We start from the raw sequence: 25,507 nt of genomic DNA on the forward strand, positions 1-25,507 counted from the left end.
ATAAGGCAGTGCTGTTCCTGTTTCACCCTCAGTAATTGCTAACACACCCATAGTCATGCTGAGTGCCAACAAAACAGCAAAAACACACACAGAGGAAAAGAAAAGAATCGAATCCGTTTTCAGGTCCGTTTCTCATATGGGGACACTGTTAGGAGGCTAATTTGGTTTATGTTGTCAGATGGCACTTAGAAATGATCTATTTCTCAGTATAGCCCCTCCACTATTCTGATCCATGGAAGGTTCTAAATAAGATGTCCTAGACTAGGTAATGAATCCAGAGGGATTTTTCCCTTAATTCATGTCGATTTTTTTTAGCCTGAGTACAAAAACAGACCGAAGAAAGCATTGCCTTCTAACCCTCAAAATGAAAACAAGAAATATTCCCACACTTAAGGATCTGTTGCAGATTCAGCCCAGTCATCAGTAGCACCAACTAACACTCATCCATCTAACACACAATCACATCCACGGCGTCTTAGGAGATGTTGTGGAGAAGACGCCACCCTTGCTCAGGAGACATCCCACCCAGGGTTAGGTGAAAGGGTAATGTATTTACAGAGGTGCACATTTGGGGGTGGACATCTTGGCTTGACTGGATCAAACGTGTGAATTAAGTTCATGAAAGAGAGAAGCACAGAAATTAAAAGGATGAAAGGTATCTCCTTTGTCAGGTGGAAATAAAGGCTTTACTTCAACTAGAGAACAGAAATAGCATTCTCTGAAAAAGTGAGTGGTGACTAGAAAGTTCTGCTCGTTTCAAATAGACACTATGGACAAGTGAATGGCAGAGTTGAGGTAGGAGCCGTGGAGGATGCTGCTGGCCATAGCAAACTGGTTCACATCAGTTCAGAAGGCAGCTCTGTTGTTATTGTATTTTAAAGGAGGGGCAGCATGGTTGAAGTGAGGATCAGTACGGATCCAAATCTAGATCTTTCGATTCTGAGCAGTTAAATTGTAGACAGCTCTTTTAAACCATGACCTGCACTAGGTCGAGTATAAGCATGGAACAAATAAATACACATTCATTTTTCAGAAAATCGTCATGTAAGCTGCAACATTCCTAAGAATATTTAGTCTCATCTCTAGTGAGGCTAAATCTCAAGACAGAGATTTGAGTAAGAAAAAGAGAAGAGTTTTAGAAATAATGAATGTAAGTAATCTATAATTACCCATCAAGACTAGAATTTTTCAAAACAGGGAGCAAAGAATTTAGAATTATATTCTGGGCAATGGGGACTTGATTGGATGAGTTTGTGCTCCGTTTTAAGATTAAAACCCTTAAATTTCTGGAGGAGAAATGTCGTGAGCTTCGAGTTAGGTATGTTGGAAATAGAATTCCCATCGCTCCTTTCGATGGATGAGGAAAGGTTTCAAGCACTCCGTGATTATAAACTGGACGACATGGTGGGAGGTGAAGGGGGGCTTCTGCCTGGGTTCCGCACGTGAGCAGCTGTATCTGCTGGGGCCCCTGCAGCAGCCGTGCTGTGCACAGATACAGGCCGGAGCCATGAAACACTCGGGGTGGGGGGGCTGGATGTTGGTGCTGCAGTGAATAATGGGCATCGATGAACCTTCCTGGGACTCATATCGTGAGGGAAACGAGCAGGATGTGCCCTCAGTCAGGGCATCCTCTCCCAGTACTGCCTTCAGACCCAGGCAAGGGGGCTCTCTGTTCAGGCTGTACCCCTCCCCACAATGGAGAGAGTCTAGCGGGGGGGGGGGCTGCCCACACAGAGCCTGTGCTACCCCCGCTCTTTATCTTTCGTGGGGCCCCTGGGGCCCCAGAATTCCCTGTAAAGATGATCCCAAGTCTGCTTCCAGACTGTCTCAGACCTCTTCCCCCTTCGCTCGGTCAGTCTGCACACTTATAGGGCCCAGGGAGACTGTTTGGGGGAGGGATGGACAGAGTTTGGAGGTGTGGCCTGGGGAGACCATCCCCAGGAGTATACGGCCCCTTACCATGAGGGCCGAGCCAGGAGTGGAGGGGAAGTGGGGTGATCAGGGGGTGGGCTTCTCCTGCACCGCCAGGCACTGTCACTGTCTGTATAGTCCCAGAACTCTAGATTTGTGCCTGACTTTCCCAGTCATCATGAAAGTATCTTTGTCCACCAGAGGCTAAAACATATTTCACAGCTTGTCCATGTGACTTAGAACTTGTAAGTGGTTAGACGTATAGTCTGTGGGCCTCTGTTGGTCTTCTTGCTTTGATTCTGAAAATGCCAGGGCCAGCCTGTCCTCTTCTGTCTACCGATTCTTTCTACCCACAGGACTACCTCAAGTCCCGCTTCCTTCTCAGAGGCTTAGAGCAACACTGTACAATACAGGGCTACCTGTGGTTACTGAGCCTTGAAAGTATGGTCAGTGTGACTGAACTGAATTTCATTCAATTAGTTTTATCTTATTTCAATCCTGATTTTAAAAACCGAAGCGATGTAATATTTTTAAAAATACTGATGACATGTTAAAATGATAACATGGGATCTGTTAGGTGAAATAAAATGAATTTCACTTTTTTCTTTTTACTTTTAAAAAAAATGGTCACTAGAAAATGTTAGCTTATGTATGTGGCTGACATATTTTTATTGGTGGAATTGGCTTAGCATTGGTAAATTCATCTGTCACATTACTTCTGCTCAGTCCTTTTGATACTAGGATACAGGTGACATTTCTTCTTTGTGTCCAGTGTTCAAACTGTCTTCTTAGAAAGACAGGGCCTTCCTTGCTATCTCTTTGAACCCTCAACACAGAGTTGAACTGTCCTGTTTAATAGTTGGTGCTCATTCAACTTGTACAAATGTATTGAATATTAAGAATAGAACAGGAGGGGCTTCCTTGGTGGCGCAGTGGTTGAGAGTCCGCCTGCCAATGCAGGGGGCGCGCGTTCGTGCCCCGGTCTGGGAGGATCCCATGTGCCGCAGAGCGGCTGGGCCCGTGAGCCATGGCCGCTGGGCCTGCGCGTCCGGAGCCTGTGGTCCGCAACGGGAGAGGCCACAACGGTGAGAGGCCCGCGTACCGCAAAAAAAAAAAAAAGAATAGAACAGGAATGGCTCAATCTTTTGTACTCTAAATCACAGAGACAGTGGCCGTGGACTTGGATGGTTAGGGTTAGCTTGTTTCCCCCCCCAAATATAAAGGACAACACAAACCTTTGAACTTAATTAGTCTAAATCATCTGAGGTTGATTAAAGAATCAGTATGTGTGAAACTGCTCTCTGAATCCTTCTCTAAAAAAAGGCCTTTTCCTATTTGGAATGAACGCAAAGATGATTTTATCTCCGCTTCTCGAATATTGAGGGTATAGGGACTGACTTGGTTTTCAGAGGCTCTCCCGTGTGCCTCTCCACCTCTCTAAACCCCATTTCCTCATCTGGAAAATGCAGGGCTATAATGTCAAATTATAGCCCCCTAAAAGTCTCTTCTGGCTCTGACATTCTGTGCGAACCTACCCAAGGATCTCTCCCCTGGCACAGCTTCTCTGAGGGTCAGCTAACTTGCCAGAAGGCTCCCTGTGGTCTGGCAACCCATACTTCTCGTGAAATTGGACATACCTATTTCTTTCTGGAGAACTCAAGGCAACTGCTACAGCCTGCCCCAGGCAGTGTGAAGTTTCCAGAGAGTTGGCCAACTGCCCAGGTTTTTTTCAGAAAATTGGGGGAGTGTGGAGCCAGGCAATTGTTTTTATACTTTGAGCTACTTACTTCCTTCCTGTACCCATGGAGGGACATAGGGAGTGCCATTTGTGTACCTTGGAAGTTATAAGATGTGCAGACACCATCATATTTAAGGTTAAAAATTCTGAAATGCTACCAAAAAACAGCACACTAAGAATGGTCAACCAAGCTCAGGTTCAGATTTCTTTAGGAGAGCCTCATGTGCCAAAAAGCTGAAATTCAGTTGTGAAACATTTGCTGTACAGCAGAAATTAACACATCACTGTAAATCAACGATAACATCAATTAAAAAAAAAAGTTGTGAAACAACTCGCCTCTTGGGTTACAAAGATGTCATCCCATGTATTATAATTGTTTTCCTTGACTATTATTGAACAACGACTGTGTGCCAGGCCCTGTGCTGGAGACTGTAGGGTGTTCAAAAATGAACATGACAAGATCCCAGATTCACAATCAAGCCTAGGAAAGAGACGTACACAAATAGCTCTAAAAGGGAATTCAGGGAAATAACTCTTTAGGAGACCCAGTGACCCAATGATGCCGTAGAAAACTATTCCTGAGAGCAAGGATGAAGGTACTCAAAGTTGGACGAGTCTATGGAATGTTGTTTTAAAAAAATAAAAGTCACTCAAGTGCACTCAAAGCAAACAAGATTGGAAGAGAGACTTGAGGTCACTGGGCTGTCTTCATGAACATGGGACATGTGGCTTACCTGTGATGTAAAAGTTTATGTTTCTTTCCACAGTCCCTACTTTATTGGCAGCCATGCAACTGTAGATTCCAGAAATTCTAGAGTCAGCCACAGCCAAGGTGCTAGCCGTCTGCAAAAGAAAAGGCAACTTTAGCGACAGGACGAAGAACCACTGGACACCCCCTGAGATGTTTCTGAGGGGGACAGGATCTGGCTATTCCACTGCCTCCACAGAGGTAGAACTGCACACGTGGTGGTTACCAGAAACTCTCCCCTTGCTGAGGCTCAGCAAGAATGGAAAAACAACAGGAAAGCAGGTCCTCAGGAGACCGGGGGCTATGACATCCGACTCATATGAGGGCTTCAGGCTTATTTATCTCGTGCTGCTTGCTGGCGTAACAATTACAGACCTGAAGCCCAGATGCGGGACAGCACGTCCTGCCCTATGAGGTGGCCAGGGCCACGCCAACGAGAGGGGGAGGTCCAAGCCCTCCCTTTTGTTTGGATGACCTGTGATCACGAACAGCACTTGGTAACAGGAGCCTTCTTTGCCGTCTGGTTCTGTAACCGGTGTGTTAGGTGAGCGAGGACAGAGGAGAAAGGCTGGCTGAGCCACTTCTTTTCTGGGACGTGGCACCAAAGCCCTAACAGTGCAGACGGAGGGGCGGAAACTCCCTAAGACTCTTGCGGGTGTTTGTAAATCACTTAATTTTTCAGTCTGTCAATCCCTACTCTAGAAGATGAAGATATAAATTATGGATTCACACAGCAACGTCATTTCCCTAGGTTTTAGTGCTGCCCTTTGGCAGATGAGCTCCTAAAGAGGCAGGAGGAGTCAAAACTATGTGAACTTGAAAGCACTTTCCAAACTATGATGTTGCAAAAAGTAATGTCTCAAAAAAAAGAACCACAAATTTATACAGCTTAAAGATTTGCACGGCTGTCTGCTTTTAAAAATAACAATTAGTAGTAGGAAATGAATTGTTGAGAATGTTAAAATTTAACCCAACCTTTCAAAAAACTAATGCATGCTATACATGAAAAAAAAGTGAAACAGCTAGTAAGTTTTTCATATTTAAAATTACAAAAAAAGGTTGATCCGGTTACTTAGAAATCGTTGCAGCCTATCTCCTAGGACACAAAGGACTGGTCATAAGCTCTGAAATTGTAGAGGCTGTGCTGATGCTTCCAGACTAATGGGGTGTCCTGGCTGGAGGAGAACGATCCGGTCACTTACAGGTTAACGTGATACGTACAGAGAGGCTGAACTGTGACAGCGGGCTTTCTAAGACAGTAACACAAATTCTACAAAGGGTCCTAACATTTTTCTAAGTTGCTAAGTTATACGGTAGGCACTTTACTCGTATTCTCATATCCCTTACAAAAAAATTAAAGTATGTCTGTCTTTACAGATCAGGCAGACTAAAAGATATACTCCTAGTTTTTTTAGCCAGCAACTTCATGGCTCCAAATTCTCTGTAATTTCCACTACAGTACAGTTGATATTTCAGGATGATTCCTTTTCTGTTTGTTAGATCTGTTTAAGTACATCTACCCACATATCCTCTGTGTATTACTGAAATTCTGGGAAATGAGTGTCTGCCAATTTGTGGCATTTTCATTCAATGTAGCAGATACTGATTATTTGTTAAGGCATCACCCAGACGTTGTAAAGGGGACGGAGGGGAGTATGACACAACCCTTATTCTTAACTTGAAGGACTACTTCGAGGTCACAGGGAAGGATTTCCCTACTTGAAGCCCAAGTATATATTATTCTCTCTTTTACAGAGAAACACTCTCACAAAGGCAAATAACCAGGGGAGAGAGGATGAGAGAGAGCTCAGGTGTCTCCCTTCTCTAATTTGATTACTAATCATTATAAGAGGCGAGGAATAAAAAAATTCTGGATGGCTGTTTAATTATTGCACCCACCACTTCAGAGTTGTGGAGGAAAAAGTAGCTAGAAGAGAAGCTTGTAGGAGAGAGGTGGAAGGACAGGAGAGATCACCAAGTGAGACGCTGACTCCTGTAATTTTCTCAGGAGACGAGCTCAGATGCTTGAAAGCAGCATGAACAGGGTCAGAAGGGGAACAGTCATGGAGACCTCACAGCCCCTCTGCTGTTTGCCTCTCAGCTCAAGCACAGCTTTCCTTACGAAGTTAGCGCTCAATGTTTATCCTAAAGGGCCTCAGCAGAGCCTTATTTAGATTCTCAGATGTATTGCTGCTCAGTAAATAAGAGAACAACTCACTTCTGTTTGGCTTGAACATTTGAAATTATGAACGATTACCTGAATCTGAAAGTTGCATGTGGATTTCTATTAAAATTATTTTGATTTCACTGAGAGCCGGGCAACTGAGAACCAGAACTGGGTTTCGGGGCAAGGGCAAGTCAATACAGATGTGCACATGTGCCATAGTTAAGGCCTGTGCAGGCAACCGGGGGAGGGCTGTAGCCATTTTCCAACACTCCGAAAACAGATAGCTCAGGATTTCTGTATAATCAGAGAATAAGACTGAGGTCCACAGAAGTGAAGTGAATCCAGGCCACACGATGAACCATGGAGATAACAGATGCATCTGAATCTCTTATTTTGCCTGAATGACCTCTTCCAAGACTGACCCCTTACCCCCAGTAGAGCCTGCCCCAGAACTCACCTCTCCCAAGTTTCTATTAAAATTGAACTAGAAAATGACATGGATGGGAGCTTACATTATTTCTTTGTTTCTGGGTACCTTTACGTTACCCTTGCTGTGCGCCAGACAGTGTGTGAGGCATTACCTCATTTAATTAATCCTCCCTGGAGCCCAGTGACGTGGGTGTATTACTTGTTCTACAGAAGAGGCAACTGAGGCTATAGAGGTTAAGTGACTCACTCTAAGATCCATGGTACCAAAGACAGCCCCGAGCAGCAGTTATGCCCAGGTTTGTCTGACGCCAGTGCCTGTGCTCTTAATCTACACGAAACTGCTGCTTGCCACCTTCAAAGCCTTTAAATCTAATAGTACAGATCTATTGGTAGAGTTCTGTCTCTGCTTTGAGTTGGATTTTCTCTCAAGAATACCTCCTTCAATGAGCGGACATGGTCACTACAACAAGCTCAATGCTACTGTGTACAGAAATACTAGGTTTTTTTTAGTATTTTATACAAGTTGCAAGCTGATACAGTGTTATATGGTTTGAAAATATGATTGATAATGGACAAGTTATAATTAGAGAAGAAAATTTTAAAATAAGCTGGAACTTACATCCTGTGAGCAATGTTATTCAAAATGATCTGATTTCTAGAGGACTTTTATTTTTCTAGAGTATATTTTTAAGCTATAAATTATTTTCATGAAAAAACTACGACACTTGAAGTATAAACTATAGAGTCAGAAAAGGGAGGTCAAGTGTGAGTTGGAGGTGGGTGTAGTTTGGACACAAGAGAACTTCTCACAGGACAGAAGCCTCTTGGGTTAAGGGGACAAATCTGATCCCCGGCGGTCATGACCAAATCCTATTGTTTCAAGAGGGAAAAAATGGAAATAACATACCAGTTGGAACAGCAAATATCAACTTAATACTTGAAAAGAGAAAGTATTTCAAACTCAAGAATTTGAGTTGTAGCGTGTTTGAAATTATCATCATATATTTTATAAGGTACACCAAAAGAAATTCCCAAGGCTGTCTGCTTGTATCCATTCTAGAATTAGTTTCCATTTGCCACAGTTTTTTTTTAGTTCTGAACCCACACTTTGGGTGCCTCTGTTTTCCCTGCGAGGACCTCAAGGATTAAGATATTAGAAACAGACCCTTAAAATCCATTCTCTGGGTTCCTCTGTAGGACCCAGGAACGCTGGGGAACGCTGTCGTCAGGTACTGTAAATTTGGAAGTTATTCATACTCCTTCCTTCCTTTCCTTTCGCTAAGCATTAGTGATTCACTGCTGGAATGTGGTTTGAACCTCATGGAACAGAATGGATGGGATGATGTGTAATTCAGCCTAATTTCCAGTACCCGCCTTTAAAAAAAATCTATATACAGATTTTCTTCTCGGATGTTTCTATTACAGTTTCCTTTGAAGTGTTTCAGGGAGAAATAAAAGCAGATATGTAAAGGTCAGGGAAGAATCTAAAATGATCCTAGGGTGGTGCATTTGAGCCAACTGATGGGAAATAGAACCTGAGAAGGTGGACAAGGTCGGGGAGTGTGTGGGAGAGCGGAACCCAGGCTGTACTCCCGGGATGAGGCATCCATGCTTCGGGTCATGGACGTGTCTTTTACGGTACACACATTTCTCAATTAAACCTCAAAACGATTTCAGTGGAGATGTTGCTAAGATGTTAAATTGTCATGATCCTCCAGCCTCACAGAATTAATGCTGTGAAACGCATTTCCTGTGTGGCTCCTTCTACTTCCTGCCCCAAGTCTACAAAGTCTGGCAAACCCACTGAAACCATACCAAAGCTCCACGTTTGCCATTAGCAACTCCAGTTGATGACTTCATTTCTCACAGATCTGGGCCAAAACCTGGCCATAAGGAGACTGCATTTTATTGTCTCGTGCACCCTCCCTTGGGTTAAACAAAACAAAACACAACGGGGGGTGGGGCGCGGGGGGAAGCAAGTCCCTGAAAGGCAGCAGGTGCTCCAACAGGATCTCGCTCCACTGATGGCTCGAGCAGGGTCCCGGGCACACCGACTATATGACTGTGGGGAAAAGCATCTGTGTGCTCTAAGCTGGGACTTTCATTTGCTTTCTTAACTTGAACAGAATAGAAAAGCAGTTTTAATTGTAAAGGAAATAACAATGCAAAGAATTCTGAGATAGCAAAACTTCCATCTGTCATCTGAAAGACGTTTTTCACACACACACACACACAAAGATACATTAATAGATGCTAAAAGCAAAATTAGTAAAGTCTTCTAAATTTAGGACATGAAATTAATAACTCAAAGTCTAATTTGTTACAGTCACTACTAGGATATGTGTGTGTGTGTGTATATATATACACATATTTCGTTTAGAAGGAGTATTAAAAGTTTTTTCAACACAATTGTTTAATAAGTAGTCTTTATTGCATATGCTCACAATCAATTTGGGGGATTGCATTAGGGAATATAAGACAATCATCTTGAAAACAGGCAAACAAGATAGGTCCTATGTTAGGAGCTCCATTTTTTGGAGGAGAGAACTCAGGTTCCGAGAGGTGAACTGATTTGCACGTGGTTACACACAACAGAGAGGGGAGACCTTAACCCATGCTCTGCAGGTTGGATGGCCCAAGGGCCACCTGTGTCTGGAGGTCTCTGTTTAAAAAGTTGGTGTAACTACAGAAGTACAAGACAATAAATTTGTTTCAAGCACACATGGAAAAAATCAGGGAAGATTCTTTATCTCACCCAGGCTTTGTCATGGAGGCAGGTGGCTACTTCATGGTTCAGGCTAATCAGAAACATAACCTAGCTTTTTCATTTTCTATTTTCTATCGTATGTTTTTTTGCAGCTAGAATACCACAAACCGGACTAGAAGTTCTTTGGAATTAAGCTCATAAATTCGTGTTTTAATATCCAACAGTTAACAGTACAAGCATCTGATAGGGTCAGGGAAAGGCAAAATGAATTGGCACAGTCAAGGGCATCTTGAAATTTTCTAGTACTTTGTGACAACTAACTTTCTACTCTGAGGCAATTTCCTTTTTTATCAAAAATGTAGTGTCACTCAAACTTCTGAGTTTACAGAATTTTCTCTTTTCTAAGTATTTCATTAAACTGTCTCATCAATAGCTACACATCTTGGAATGTTTTAAACTACAGTTTGTTTGCATTTGAGAAAAAGAGTTGTAAGCCACCTACAGCTTACTGCAGTGGTTAGAAAAACTTTTCCTGAATCCTTGACAAGTGATTGCTGATATTATCATGCAAGCCATCACCAGCTTAACTAATTTCTGTATTGGCTTAGTTGGCAGAGCCCTGGGTTTTAGCAATGAAGACTTTGGTTTGAGCTTCTCATGTGCCACTTTTAAGCTGCGTGACTTGGAGTTAATCATCTTATCACCTCAGTTTTTCTTATCTTTAAAATGGAGATAGCCACTCGGGCCCACCAAAGAAATGATGTTGACATAAGCGCACGTCCAAAAGTTTTCCATCAGGAAGAATTCAGATGTTATTTGTTATTATGAAGTCCTACACGGAGAATGATGCCATCTATTTTGTTGCCTTCAAATGCAAATATAGCTGAACAGATAAATAAGCATGACCACGCTTAAGCAGATAATACCCATATTAACAGACTACTCCAAATCAAGATATGCATGTAGAAGTAGATATTCTAGCAAGGGGTGATGTGATTTTTTTTTTTTTTTCTTTCTTAAAGCATCACTACCCCTGTGCCTGATAATAGCAGATTTTGGAGTTGCATTTTTCACTAATTCGACAGAGAAGAAAACCACCAGGTCTGAGATCTGCTGAGATTTGCCTGGTTCACAAGGTATCAGCTAGTGTTGAGGTTAAGGGAGTGGAGAAAATATGTCCAAGAGCAGAAAAGAGGCTCCTAGACCCTGACGAGGTCAGGGAAACTTATTTTTAAAACTGAGGCATAATTGACAAATAACATTATATTAGTTTCAACATTTGTATATATTGCAAAATGATCACCACAATATGTCTAGTTAACATATATCACCACACGTAGTACAAAGGTTTTTCTTTCTTGTGATGGGAATTTTTAAGATCTAGTCTCTTAGCAACTTTTAAGTGTGCAATTCAGCAGTATTAACTCTCGCCGCAATGCTGTATATGGCGTCCCAATGGCTTATTTATATATTATATGAATTGGAAATTTGTACCTCTTAACCCCCTTCATCCATCTTGCCTACCTCCTGCCTCTGGCAACCACCAATCTATGAGCTTGTTTTCTTATTTATTTGTTTTCGTCCACATATAAGTGAGATCATACAGTATCTGTCTTTCTCTGTCGGACTTATTTCATTTAGCATAATGCCCTTAAGGTCTGTCTATGTTGTCACAAATGGCAAGCTTTCATTCTTTTTTATGGCTGAATAATATTCCACTGTGTATATAGACCACATTTTCTGCATCCATTCATCTGTTGATGGACACTTAGGTTGTTTCCATACCTTGGCTGTTGTGAATAACGCTGCAGTGAACACGTGGGTACCTATATCTTTTGAGTTAGTGTTTTTGTCTTCTTCAGACAAATACCCAGAAGGGGAATTGCTGAATCATAGGGTAGTTATATTTTTAATTTTTAAAGGAACCCCCGTACTGCTTTCCATAGTGGCTGCACCAATTATATTCCCACCAATGGTGCACAAGGGGTTCTGCACATCCTCACCATCATTTGTTATTCCTTGTCTTTCTGACAATAGCCATTCTGACAGGTGTGAGGTGATACCTCATGGTGGTTTTGATTTGCCTTTCTTCAGTCAGGGAATCTGATACACTGTGTGTGTTTGTATACCCCAACTTAGGCTTCGCCCATGCGAAAACAGAGGGGGAAAAAAGTTATTCTGTGAAATGGAAACATTCCATTTTAGCCTGAAGTTTCATACTAGCTTTTGCTTACTGACCTCTCACTTTACTTATGTCAGAGGTTCTCAGCTCTGGTCATGCTAGAATCTCCCAGGGAGCTTTTGTGAACCCTGGGCTCCACGCTGAAGATTCACATGTAATAATAATTGGTAAAGTGTACTACTCTGCAGCCAGAATTGAGAACCACTGATGTGGACCAGTTTGATGTTCAAGAGGCATTTCTACCTCTTCCATTAAGACCAAGGACTCACTCCTTCGGGACGGGTGCTCGGTTAGGTGTATACAGCAGTTTGAATAGCCTCAGTGCATCGCTCCATACTAGTGCTTTTCTTCTCTCTGAATGTTTGCTTGAGCATTTGAATTCCTTCTGGCTCTAATAAACCCAGAACTGGGAGCCAAGTGTGTGCTTCTAGAAGAAATATCCCCAATATGCTCATTGTAACAAACAGTACCTTATTCTTTCCTTCTAAGACTGCCGTGCGCTGAGTGATGCTCTCAATTCTGTTTCCTATGGTGCTGTCAGGATCCAGGATAAAGGACTCTTCATTATTGGAGCAAAAGTCATACCTATTTTTAAAAAAAGTAAGCCATCACTATGTTGTTGCTTTGCAGCATGGTCTAGCCCATAGTGACCGGTGAAATGAAAACCATTAGTCCTCAGATAACAAAGTCACAATTTTCTTCTTTTCCTTAGATTCCTCCCCCCCAATATCCATCCTCAAAACTTAAAAACAGCAGACAGATTTTGCCTGATCTGCAAAAAACAAAACAAAACAAAACAAAAAAACCCACACCAGTGTATCTCCATATATCCTTCCTGTTCTAAATGTTAAATACTAGATAAAAATGCATAAATTAAAAAATCTAGTATCTAGATTTTAATTAGTTCCTAGTGGAAGAAACATGCAAACACGGAAAAAACGGAAGTTATGTTAATGAATGTAAACCTCAAGGAGATAACAACATTTCACAGCTATAAAAGGCTGGCATTTAATGAGAATATTCCATTATACAGCTAATTTTTTCCAGGGCTGATTAAGTGTATATGGAAACACACATCATGGAGCAGCTATTAAATCCAGTCTATTTCTTTTCAAGTTTTGGAGTATCATGGCAAGCTGTTTAACATCTCAGGCCTCAAGTGTTTAATTATAGAATATGTGTGTTGAAGTTGTTTAAGATCTTTTTTGCTTCTAAAAGTCCACGAAATCTCCCTCTCTTACTGTTTAAACTAGCTGGAGGAGTACCATTTTAAAGAGAGATTCCAACCTATATCCGAAAGTATGTTCTTTCAAACACCTGATTATCAGTAGGTGCCTGTCCATTTACTACCTAAATCATTGGTGTAAATATCTATTGATCATTTATTATGTTTCTTCATCTCTGTTTCATTTACTTCTGCTGTGATCTCTATGATTTCTTTCCTTCTACTAACTTTGGGTTTTGTTTGTTCCTCTTTCTCTAGTTGCTTTAGGTGTAAGGTTAGGTTGTTTATTTGAGATTTTTCTTGTTTCCTGAGGTAAGACTGTAATTGCAATAAACTTCCCTCTTAGGACTGCTTTTGCCGCGTCCCATAGGTTTTGGACCGTCGTGTTTTTGTTGTCACTTGGATCATTTATTGTGTTTCGTGTATCCTAGGTTCTACATGGATAAAAAATCCAAACAACAAAAAGGACACTTACATCCACTCTGACCCAGGCAGTGCAGTAGTATTTCAACATGCCTTTTCCCAAGCCAACACCCACAAACTGCTGCCAGACCAACACCCTGAGCATTTGGGGTTTTAGTGGAATCCTGTTTGCTCCAAAAGCTTCAACAACTGTATTGAAGAAAGCCCAGGCTTCCTGACTGAGTCAAGGCCATCCAAAGTCCATTCCCTACCTGCCTTTTCAACCTTACCGCTACAGACATGTTTCCTCACAGGCAAACCAGTTTGGTTCAGCTACTTCAAAGAAGACTTGAGTCCTAGAGCTGCCCTGACTTCTAGCTGTATGACAGTTTTCTCCTCTGAAACATACAAATAAAATTATACCTGCCCTGTTAATCTCATGGGATTATACATGTGTTAAATGACCTAATTTAATGGCAGAGGTTTTGTAAATTAAAGACACCCTAGAAAAGCGAGGAACTAGGGACTTCCCAGGTGGCATAGTGGTTGGGAGTCTGCCTGCCAATGCAGGGGACACGGGTTCGAACCCTGGTCTGGGAAGATCCCACATGCCACTGAGCAACTGGGCCCATATGTCACAACTACTGAGCCTGCGCTATAGAGCCTGTGAGCCACAACTACTGAGCCCGTGTGCCACAACTACTGAAGCCCGCATGCCTAGAGCTCTGCAACAGGAGAGGCCACCACAATGAGAAGCCCATGCACTGCAATGAAGAGTGGCCCCCGCTCGCCACAACTAGAGAAAGCCTGAGCACAACAACAAAAGACCAAAAAACAGCCATAAATAAACAAATAAATAAATAAATTAAAAAAAAAAAAAAAGCGAGGAACTATTCTTCCTGTGGCTCGGGGTGTACACACCTGATTCCTTCATCTTCACTCACAAGTTACGCCTGCCTCGATGCCCCTCACCACCGGCGCGATCTCCTCCAAGCAGCTTATTCTGATCACTGTGAGCCCTTACGGTGCACAGGATCAGAACCACTTGATGAACCTGTAGCTAGACCACCTTAACTTGTGCTGTGATTTCCATTTGCACGTTCTGCTCCAACAGGTAGTCAACTGCCCAGAGCCTAGCTCTATACCATCACGTATGACAAACGCAGGTGCACAGTAAGTGGACACTGCAGGTGATTTGCTTGCTTTCTACCACTTATGACAAAATGAACACTGATTTCTTTCTTTTTTTTTTTATTTGGCTGTGCCAGGCGGGATCTTTAGTTGTGGCATGTGGGATCTAGTTCCCTGACCAGGGATGGAACCCAGGCGCCCTGCATTGGGAGTGCAGAGTCTTAACCACTGGACCTCCAGGGAAGTCCCCAATGCTGATTCATTTAAAGCAGGCTTTGAGATTTAAATATGGATTTTGGGGGGGGACATGATGCAAATATACAAAGAGCTATTTTATGTGCCTCAAAAAAAACATCTGTGGGTTCCCAAGGTGTTTCCCTGCCAGACTGGGTAGCTTAAGAGACACGTGCGCGTAGGAACTGGCCTGAGTGCCTGCAGGCACCTCATGGCCTTTGCTGCTTTCTGATCGCCTTATGGATTGATGCTGTTCATTTCTGTATCTCTCTTCTGGATGCAGTCTTTCCTCCTACCTCCCAGCCTAAAGAGTGAGGACCTTGTAAGGCAGGGAAGTGGTTATTTGTATGATTACTTGCACTGTGAACTTTTCATGGTGTCACTTCATATTCCTTCCTTCTGGCTTAGAATTTGTGGTGAGCAGACAGCTGGCTAGGCTCTAATCTGTACATGTCTTTGGCAGATTCTGGAGATTTTCAAGCCAGAAAGAATGCGTGGTTGCTCTTAAGTTATTGTTGCCCTTGGCTACTTTATGTGAGAAGAAAGTGAGAGGATGAAATAAGTGAGAGAAAAGAGAGAAGGGATTGTGATGATCAGAAAAAAAAAAAAAGTTCTGTAATTATTCCTGTCTGGTCCTCAAGCTGAGAAAGGACTCCAGCATGTGAAACTAGGGAGTCTTCTGGGGTGGTCTCCCCTCCTGGGGGGGCACACTGCCATATAATGTCCTCTCCCCCAGAGCATTCACCAGTTTCTAAGTTTGCATTCAGTGCTTCTGAGGCCCCACTGAGCCAGCAGCTACAAGGAACACGGGCCACCTCTACGGGATCACTCTGTCTTCATAGTCATGCCAAGGCCAAGCATGTAACTGGCACCCCACAAACATTTGTAAACATACAGGCGTGAGGTACTGATGTGTGGTTTCTAGTAAGAGTTTTCATTGGTTTTAACTGTTTATTATTTTCAAACATACTGATGAGTAGAGTCATAGTATAATAAACCCCCATATACCCATCACCCAGACTTACTAATTACCAAGAGTTTGCCACATTTGTTTCATCTATCCCTTATTTCTTTTTACTTTTTCTTTTGAGAAATACTGTAAAGCAAATCGCAGACAGCGTGTCATTTTGCCTCACATATTTAGTGCATGTCTAAAAATTATGCACGTTTTCTAATAACAACAATGCCATGATCATACCTAACAGAATTAGCAGTAATTCCACAGTGTGGTTTGTATCTGGCCCATATATCAGATTTCTCCAAATTTTTTTTTCCTTTCTTTTTCTTTTTCTTTTTTTTTTTTGCGGTGCATGGGCCTCTCACTGCTGTGGCCTCTCCCGTTGCGGAGCACAGGCTCCGGACGCGCAGGCTCAGCGGCCATGGCTCATGGGCCCAGCCGCTCTGTGGCATGTGGGATCTTCCCGGACCGGGGCATGAACCCGTGTCCCCTGCATCGGCAGGCGAACTCTCAACCACTGTGCCACCAGGGAAGCCCATCTCCAAATGTTTTTAAGATGTCTGTTTTTACAGTGAAATTGTAAGATTTAAAATAAAAAAGAATTCATAAGGACAAACCATTCCTTAAGGAATTTCTGCGATTTTTGACTAGCTATTCCTTATAATCATCAGGTTAAAAAAAGGGAACATTTTAACTTATTGATTAGTAGAAGGAACTGAACCAAAGAGAAATTATACTTTCTCCTTTACTTGAAGTATATCATGACCTTAAAACTTTATCATTAAAATAAGTTATTTTGTCCTACCTTTCGTAACATCTATACCTTGAACTACTGTCTAATCTCAGATCTTTCACACACATGGGGTACATATATAGGTTTATATAACGTGTGTGTGTGTGTGTCTGTGGATATATATATATATATATATAACATGTATATGGGGGGTTGTTACATATGTGTACACCTGTGACATGTACACACGTTACACAGGTACTTGGTATTGTGACATCCAAGAGCTGAAGTTCTCTCGTATCTGAAAGAGAAGCCTGTAATTTCATTCCTTTTTCCCCAAAGAAGTGAAAAAGATAAGGGAGGCCTTAGACAAAGGTCTTAATTTCAAACTCTTGGTTGTCAGGAAATGCAAAGAAATATGTTAGAGTGAAGCAAGTCGAGGCATTTCCCGAGGGAAACGCAGTCGGCTGCCTGAGTTCACTCAGGCTGCCAACATACACCCCCGACCCCCCGCCCGTCCCTCTAAGGGCAGCTACTGTCGGCACAAGCCCTGGCCTGGAAACTAGAGTTGCTGCAAGGTCCTCCAAATGGAAAAGGACAGGTTCTGTGGCTATTTTCCATATTGGGGACTGTGATTTTTCCCTCTTTGTCACTGGAACCTTAAAAATAGAATGTGATTTAGGGGGCTGACTCTATAACAGCACTTGAAACGAGAGGTAGGGGGAGGGGAATTTGCCTGAGCCCTTAAGAATACATCAAGCTCTTCAGGAAGTAGATTGTGCCATGTTTGAAGATGCAAAGATAATCGCTGTGCTGGGAACCGTCTTGAGGGGGGAGGAAGCCGAACAACAAGAGGAAAGCAGCGTTCGCTCCTGATTTCGCACAGGAAGTCCTCAGCACCTCCTGCCAAAGGGAGATAAGAAAGCTCCCAGGCACTATTCTGGACAAGGCCACTGTTATCAGCTTCAGCTCCATGCTGTCCTCTCCGTGCTCCAAGCCCCCCATCCCTTTCCTAATGAGCTTTAGGACTCTGACCTCTATTTGCATACAGCATGCCAAGTACAATAGCGTGGAGGTATTTATAACCATCCAGAGGAAAAAAAAATTTCCGGGGTAAGAGTGTACTCCATTGTCGATTGCCCTGGAGCTGAAACAAATTAGTTTTGGACTAGAGATTGATATAAATAAAATTAAAAGAAAGCAGGCAATTATGGATCCAACACATGGAGCCGGGACCCTCCATGTGACATGTCTGTCTGTTTGACTCCCAAGTAGGAGACATCTGTGGGGCTCTCCCATCTGGTCCAAGTTACCAGGCTGCTTTGCTCGACACATAGTGGGGAAACACCACCCTCCATGGATGCAGATGACATTACTGACCTACAGGCTCTGGGTTTTTCCCTGTAGAGCTGATGGGTTTGCCCTGTTCCCTGCACACTCATAAGTATCTGGCTCCTTTGTGACCAAACACAGTTTGGAGCCACAGAGAAAGGCAGAGCCAACGCTGGGATCCAACCTAGAGTCTTGGCAATTTTGACTGCCAGTCCCAACAGGCAAGCCATAGGCTGTAATAATTACGGTAGACACTATGCAATATTACATTCTACTATGATAAGGATTATACTTTCTATGCGCTAGGTACTGTGTTAGGTGATTCATGCACACTATCGCACTGATCTCTACAACGTCCGAAAGAGTAGGTGTTATCATCCCCCATCTAATGGACAAGGACATTGAGGAGTAAGGAGGTGAAGTAAATCACCCAAGGCTAAAGTGCCAGTAGGTGGCAGAGGCGGAAGTTGTCATCAGTTCTGGCTTATTCCAGAGTCTGTGCACTTAACCTGTATGCTGTATGTAACATAATATCCGTGTTCTATCATCATCGTAAAAAGAAATTGTTATACTTCAGTGCTTCTTTGTATATAGGGAGAAAAGGCTTCTCAAATATCCACTACACAGATACCATTACTGCAATGGGGATTGAATGTCTTTTTTTTTTAGCCCTTTTTGCATAACCTGGCCAACTTCCTCCCAAGATTTGGCAAACAGCTCTCATGATACCCAACCCAAGTGTACTGAGTGTGCATGGTCTGCAACGACCATTTACATTCCATTTGTCACCCCGTGATTTCTGACCTCAGGTCCCATTCACCTTTACAAACCCATCACAGGGAATACAACGCAGAGCGTGCACCCATAGGTACCCTCTTGTGTTCACCTGTGCTTTTCCTTAGGTGCTGGATTTGAACAGTTCCGATCTTCACACTTTCTGCAGTCCTCCTGCCTTTCTTTCCCCTGCCCCAACCCAAAAAGCAGAGCTGGCACTTCCTTTAAAGGACGGATTGTTGCAGCTGGTGGAATCAGAGGGGAGAGGTGCCCTTTAGCCATGGATGGCTAGTGTCTGTGTTTTCTCTGGAGTGGCCCCCATGGGAGAAAAACAACAGACTCTCTGAAGAACCAGGTTGAGATGGTTCAACCCTTCACTCGGCCTTTCTAGAAGTTGCCCATTTAGTGCTATGACGTACCTGTGTTATGGGACCTAGGACTCCTGGAGTTATCCAGTGTAAGATTCTCATTTCACACATGATTTCTAGCAAGTTGAATAGCCACCCCAATCCCAGAAGGTCTACTCTACCACCTGAATCTTAAGAGGTGAAGGATCCCCTTCCACCCTATGATAAATGACGTTAGGCTGACCTTTCTTTCAAAATCTCTGTTCTGCTAAATTGGGCTCTTGGTTGGCTGAAGGGAAACCAGTTGTTACTGGGCTGCTTTTAACGTACCAGACTTGGGGTAGCAGCTACACACATGTAAGCTCAACTAATTCTCACAGTCACCCAGTGAAGCAGGTATTACGATCCCCATTTCACAACTCCCTTTACCAAGAAGGAAACTGAGACTCATGAAAATCAAATGTCTTGCTCATATTCATAGAGAAAGTAGCAGACAGATCTGCAATCAGAACCCAGATATTCCTAACTCTTCCTGCCACACCAGAGCTCGTCCATCACACGGCATGAATTCTGCTTCCAAAGACCACCACCCCGCCCAAACCTTTACAACCGTGCTTCAGAGTCACGTGTTAGGAAACTCGGGGGTTCCTCTGAAGCCAACGGGTACAGACACCCAGAGAAGCAAACTATTGGCTTTCAGGAAGTAGAAGTAGCCCCTGGTCCTCTGGGGGAGGGGGGAGGGAGCAGGAGAATATTTTATCATGACATTTTTTACATAAATTCTGGTTGGTTCTCATCATTACAGAGTTTTAATGCTAAAATTATACGAAATCTTGGCCTTCTGCTGGCTGATGAATTTCAGCACTAGAAAACATCTCGCAAGAAAATAAAAGAGCCAACTTTTATTACAATCTTTTTTCCCCCTGGTAACTTAATCCTGTCGTCTGCAATGATTCCTAAACACATTCTGAGATGAACGAAGCCTACTTTGTTAGGAGTGCCGATACATTGATAGCAGCAGCTGGTTTTGAGGGGCCTCTGCGGGGGGCGCGCAGTCGTGAGCCGGGCCCTACACCCAACGGTTGCCTACCTGAGCCCGCGCCATCGCCTGGGAAGGAAGGTGTACATACATTAAAGTATAGGTGAAGCACATTTAGTTTGGCGGAGGAAAAGAGGCTCTAGAAAGTTCTACAAAGTCCCAAGACACAGAATAATCTCCCTCTCTCTCTTTTTTGGATGATGAAAGCTGAGGACTTGTGTGGACTCTGCTACTCCATGTGATGGGATTCGACTGCACGTGCTCACTGTGATTAGAATCTGTTTGTAAAGAATATTGAATCGGGCTTCCCTGGTGGCGCAGTGGTTGAGAGTCCGCCTGCCGATGCAGGGGACGCGGGTTCGTGCCCCGGTCCGGGAAGATCCCACATGCCGCGGAGCGGCTGGGCCCGTGAGCCGTGGCCACTGAGCCTGCGCGTCCAGAGGCTGTGCTCCGCAACGGGAGAGACCACAGCAGTGAGGGGCCTGTGTACCGCAAAAAAAAAAAAAAAAGAATATTGAATCATTTCAAGGGAGGAAACAAAGGGGGAAAGCAGTTATAGAGAGCAAATCGAGGCTGTAAAACGTCTTTAAAAAAAAAGTGGAGAGAGAAAAAAAAAAGACCACCTGGAACCGTGCCAGAGGGCACGACCGGGCAGCTCCGCATCACCGTGCGCCATCCTGCAGAAGGGCCTCGTGTAAACTTTCCTGCGCTCCTGCGTGTGTCGTGTCAAAACATTAGTGATCGTGTGTCTGAGCCATCAGATTAATAGAACCTGCAACACTATCTTTTCCCCTTCTCTCACATTCTCTTAAAACAAATAAAACAATACAGAGCAGAGGATGCTGGCAGAAAAAGGCGTGTTTAGACAGAATGGTTCCTGCCCCTTTTGCTCCAGGAAAAGGGCCTGGGCCTCCAGGCTGGTCACAGGGTCAGGCTGGGGGGATTTTGTTGGTAGGGGCGGTGACTTCTTGCCCAGGGAGAGACCTCGTGACGCCTTGGAGCCCATACTGAAAACTACTTCTTGTCTGAATGGCGACGGGGGAGTGGAGAAGGCTTTTCGGGGACTGAAGGCTGGGGTCAGCTCCTGGGACAATGGTGGAGGTGATCCAGCGTCCTGGCCACCTCTGTTTAGATAAGAGCTTTTCCGTGAGCGTCTTGGCCTGCGCCGCTTCCTGCTCTCGAGGGCCCCGCGGTCCATTCACACTCATAACAAGGCCTGTCTTCCCAGCCTCTGCTTTCCTTCCTCCTCTCTCTCCTGCTCACCTCCCCCAAGAGCCCCAGAGACTCCCCCCCCGACTCGCTCTCTTTTAGGGAATCTGGGCCAAGGCATCCCGACAACCCCACACCGGGTGACTAGGAGGCCAAAGGGTGGGTACCTACTTGGTTACACCCAGATAGGAGCCTCGGAGAGGCCATCCATTTTCTTCATTCATTTTTCTGCCCTAGTGAAAGGCTGGTCAGCAGAGGAAGGGTGATTCGATAAATAAAAAAACCTTCAGGGAAATGTTAGGAGTGGCTACAAATAACATCCTTTAACACATGCAAGGAGTCTTAAGGTATTAACTCCAGTCGCTCAGTGAAGCATATTTCAAGCTATGGTTACGTTTTGTTCGCCTATTACTTATTAACACGGTGGTCAGTATGGAAAGGTCCAGAAGGCCTTCGGGGTGGGGGTAGGGAATCCCATTTAGCAGAAATTCTAGAGCTAGTCAGACCTGAGCTCAGATCATGGTTTTGCAACCGTCTGGTTATGGAACGCTGGATGGCAAGGTTGGGAGAATCATCGTCAGAGGGAATTGATCAGAGGACTTAACAGTCTTTTTAGTCCCTTGAATAGTTCTGAAATCACTGGGTCATGTCAGCCCACAGAATCACTTTTAATAAATTCTACATTGGTGTCATGCCACCGGTCACCAGGGGGGGAGGTGGTGATTACCAGTCCTGTGACACTCTCTGTACTAGAAATGTGGTTGAAGGGTTCGTCTGCTAAGACTACAGCACACAGAGGGTGAGAGGAGAAGTCATTCTGCTTGGATCTTAGCTCCCTGAGAAGTTGTACTTCTCCTGCTACGCTTTTATCTTATGGGCCCCTTCTCGCAAATGTCTATTACATGTCTCTTTCTCTCTCTTGACAACTAACATTGTAAAGCATGTGGGCCATATCTCTGTCTTACCCCATTTTCATCCAGATTTGTTAAATTATTAATTGTACTTTTCTATGAACCACCTCGAATTCTCTGGGCACGGATGTGTTTTTAACATTGCCAACTCAAAGGAAGCAAGGCCACATTACCACGTCTTACCAGTTTTCTTATAGGGATTAAAAAAATAGAAGGGAAATAATTCAGAGAAGATCTTTTTGCATCATCAAACATGCTGGTGAATGCTAAGTGAGTTAATTGGGGTAGCATGCTCGGCACAGTGCCTGGTCCACGGCAGACATGTCACTCATGTTAGCCGTGATTATCTGACCAGATTGAGAGCTACTTAAGAGTGGGGACTAGGTCTTATTCATCATCATAACCTCAGGGCTTAGTCTAACTACCCGGGGAAGCAGAAGCACACACGTGTCCTCGCTCAGCTATGGCCTGACGAGAAGAGCGAATCCTGATAACGCGTTAGATGTGGACTCGAGCTCACGTGGGTGTCAACCCTGCCATCCATCACTCACCTCAAACGTGCTGAAAAAGGGGACACTGCTGACCCTCCAGTGACCTCACACATCCCGCCTCAACCAGGCGCTGTGTCACCATCATCAGGGCTGTCCGTTCCCAACGAGGGGTATTAATGACCTGGGATGAACCCATCACAGCCTCTGACGAGTTGATAGTGGTGGACAGTTTCAACTCAAGCAATGATGCTGACATGTGGAGAAGCACCTTCTGGGCTAACAGAAAATAACTAACCAGCAGTGGTCTTCTCTTGTCTTCAATTACTAGCACCATTTGCTAGGCAATTACTAGCACTGTTTGATTCAAATAAAAATTAATTTGTTCACACACATTCCATTTAAGAAGTAGAATCATGTCCCCCGAAAGAAGTACAAGATTTATTTCCTTCCATTATTAAGGATATGGTTATTGAAGAGATAAGTCACATGCATGGAAAAATATCTGAAGACAACTGAGCACAAGCAAGTAAAATGTCCAGAGCCCATGTGCTACAGTAGGCCGGACAGTACGTGGGTCAATGAGGGTTTGAATAGCTGAGGCAGAATTCAGAAACGCAAGTAGGTCCAGGATATTACAGCTCCTCTAACTTCCTACATAATCTGAAGATTCTATCACTTCTGGTCCCATCTTAATTTCCTTGCAGTAAATCACCATAGTCAGAAGGCCTGTCCAAAGATGCAAGCATACTTCCTGGGAGAACATGAACCCGACAGCATGGATCGTTTTGTCAGATTGTCAGCGTTCACAGGATACCTGTGTGTATCTGATGCTACTTCAGAGGGAAGTAGCTTTGCAGTGGGCGGCCCCAGAGCAACCAAAAATATTGGAAAACTTTTAGCAAACAGACTTGGGCTAAGTACCACTGGGCTAAGTCCTTTATATATATCATCTCATTTAATTCCCCTAAACAACCTTAGGACGTCAGTGCTTTTACCTCGACTGTACCGATCAGGAAACTCGGACCCAGAGCGGTGGTTTACTTGGCCCAGAATCACCCAGCTGGTAGGCGGCAGTAGGCGGCAGAGCGGGGATTCAGGCTCCAGAGCCCACGGCCTTAAACTCTAGACTATACGGCCTTTCTGCATCCTCATGCCTTTTAAAAGTGGCTCTTGATGTCATCACACAGGCTTCTCAAAGCATATTTGCTTTCTGGATCATGAGCTTTTGACCAAAAATGATCCAACTTAATGTCTACATAGTTGCTACAACACCAAGCCTCACAGTGACAGATGAAGTGCTGGGTGGTGACATGCTTGGAGAGTCACTGGCTGGCTCGCTGGGATGAGGGAGAATCAAAACCAAATCTGGAAAGGGTGCTTCGGACCTGACGTAGACTTTCTTGAATGGGGGCTAAATAATATGCCAGCCAGTCCTTCTGCTTGAGCTCGCCTTCCCTGGCCAGTGCCCCGGTACCCTGCTCTCTGGTTACCAGGGTCCCATCCCCGGCCACCCACTGCGCTTACAGCGTGACGGACTTGTTCCTAACAAGGTCTTTGGAACTCTCTGTGCCTCATCTAGGAAATGGTAGTACCATAGTCCCCTGCGTCGTAGAAGTTCTGTTAGAATTAAATGAGATGATACATCTAAAGCACAGATTAAGCACTTATCCTAGAGACAGGTGCTTAAAAAGTTTCAGCTCTAAGGAAAATAAAAATAGAAACCCTAGGCCCTGCAGTCTTCTAACTTGGCCATAACCTTCTGTTTGGTGCTAAGTAGCTTCTAAACACCCATTTTCGTTTTCCTCACCTTACTTATCTAAAGACTGTCACACTCACAAAAGAGGATTTCTCAATAAGGTAGCAATCCATGATCATCTCACGTGGTTTTCAGTGCTGAGGACAAGGCGTATGGAACATGAAAGGCCTAAGAAAAATGGGATAATAAGCAGCTGTACAACTTTTTAAAAGGCCTGAGTGAAAACCTGAGCCTTTGACCTTCTGACCTAGAAGGCGAGCTTCAGAGCTGCAGTGCACATAACACGGGCTGAGGACAGGAGAAAGAGCCCCACCCCCGAGTCTGTACAAGTCCATCACGCTGTAAGCACAATGGCGGTGGGGGGCGGGGAACCCTGCTAACCAGAGAGCAGGGTACTGGGGCACTGGCCAGGGAAGGCGAGCTCAAGCAGAAGGACTGGCTGGCAAATTATTTAGCCCCCATTCAAGAAAGTCTACGTCAGGTCCGAAGCACCCTTTCCAGATTTGGTTTTGATTCTCCCTCATCCCAGTGAGCCAGCCAGTGACCCTCCAAGCAACTCCTCCACCATCCTCTCCCCGTGTCCCTCTATCACATCTGTCCCTCCCCCTTTCCATCTGACCTCCCAGCACCTTCCCATCACCTTTAGGACCCAGATCTCCCCTCTCCACAGTGCTCCCCCTTAACCGCAGTGCTCACCATCTGCCATCCACTGAAACCATGTTGGTTCGCTTATTCAACCAGATTATAAGCACTTCCCATGGGGACTCTATAATGTCGTGGTGGAAATAAGAATAAACAGGAATAATAGAACTCCAAGACTTGGGTCTAGTCCTGGGCTTGCCATTATCTAGCTGTGAGGTGAGGGATAATTATCTTTGAGCCTCAGTTTCTCATCTCTAAAACAAGCTTTTTTTTAACCTCTAAAATGTCTTAAACTCTTTTTTCTTAATTTTAAAAAATTTTTCTTGGAGTATAGTTGATTTACAGTGTTGTGTTCGTTTCTGCTGTACAGCAAAGTGAATCGGTTATACATATACGTACATTCACTCTTTTATAGATTCTTTTCCCATACAGGTCATTACA

The 25,507-nt window shown here is 44.0% G+C and overlaps 1 protein-coding gene and 1 long non-coding RNA gene across 4 annotated transcripts in view; one reads left to right on the forward strand and one right to left on the reverse strand.

Moving 5' to 3' along the window:
- Positions 1–20,856, forward strand: part of LOC309792796 — a 468,580-nt gene extending 447,724 nt beyond the window's left edge. Inside the window, exon 2 of the long non-coding RNA XR_014291794.1 lies at positions 20,498–20,856. This is a non-coding gene — a long non-coding RNA (uncharacterized lncRNA). The remainder of the gene's footprint in view (positions 1–20,497) is intronic.
- Positions 1–25,507, reverse strand: part of FLT1 (fms related receptor tyrosine kinase 1) — a 175,982-nt gene that overhangs the window by 78,848 nt on the left and 71,627 nt on the right. For all 3 annotated transcript variants that reach the window (XM_082602602.1, XM_082602603.1, XM_082602604.1), the window contains exons 11-12: positions 12,353–12,467; positions 4,384–4,492 (exon numbers count right to left, since the gene is read on the reverse strand). In XM_082602602.1, coding sequence (XP_082458728.1) covers positions 4,384–4,492; positions 12,353–12,467 — 224 coding nt within the window. The remainder of the gene's footprint in view (positions 1–4,383; positions 4,493–12,352; positions 12,468–25,507) is intronic.

Source organism: Mesoplodon mirus (genome assembly GCF_964341445.2).
Source record: "Mesoplodon mirus genome assembly, chromosome: 17".
NCBI lineage: Eukaryota > Metazoa > Chordata > Mammalia > Artiodactyla > Ziphiidae > Mesoplodon > Mesoplodon mirus.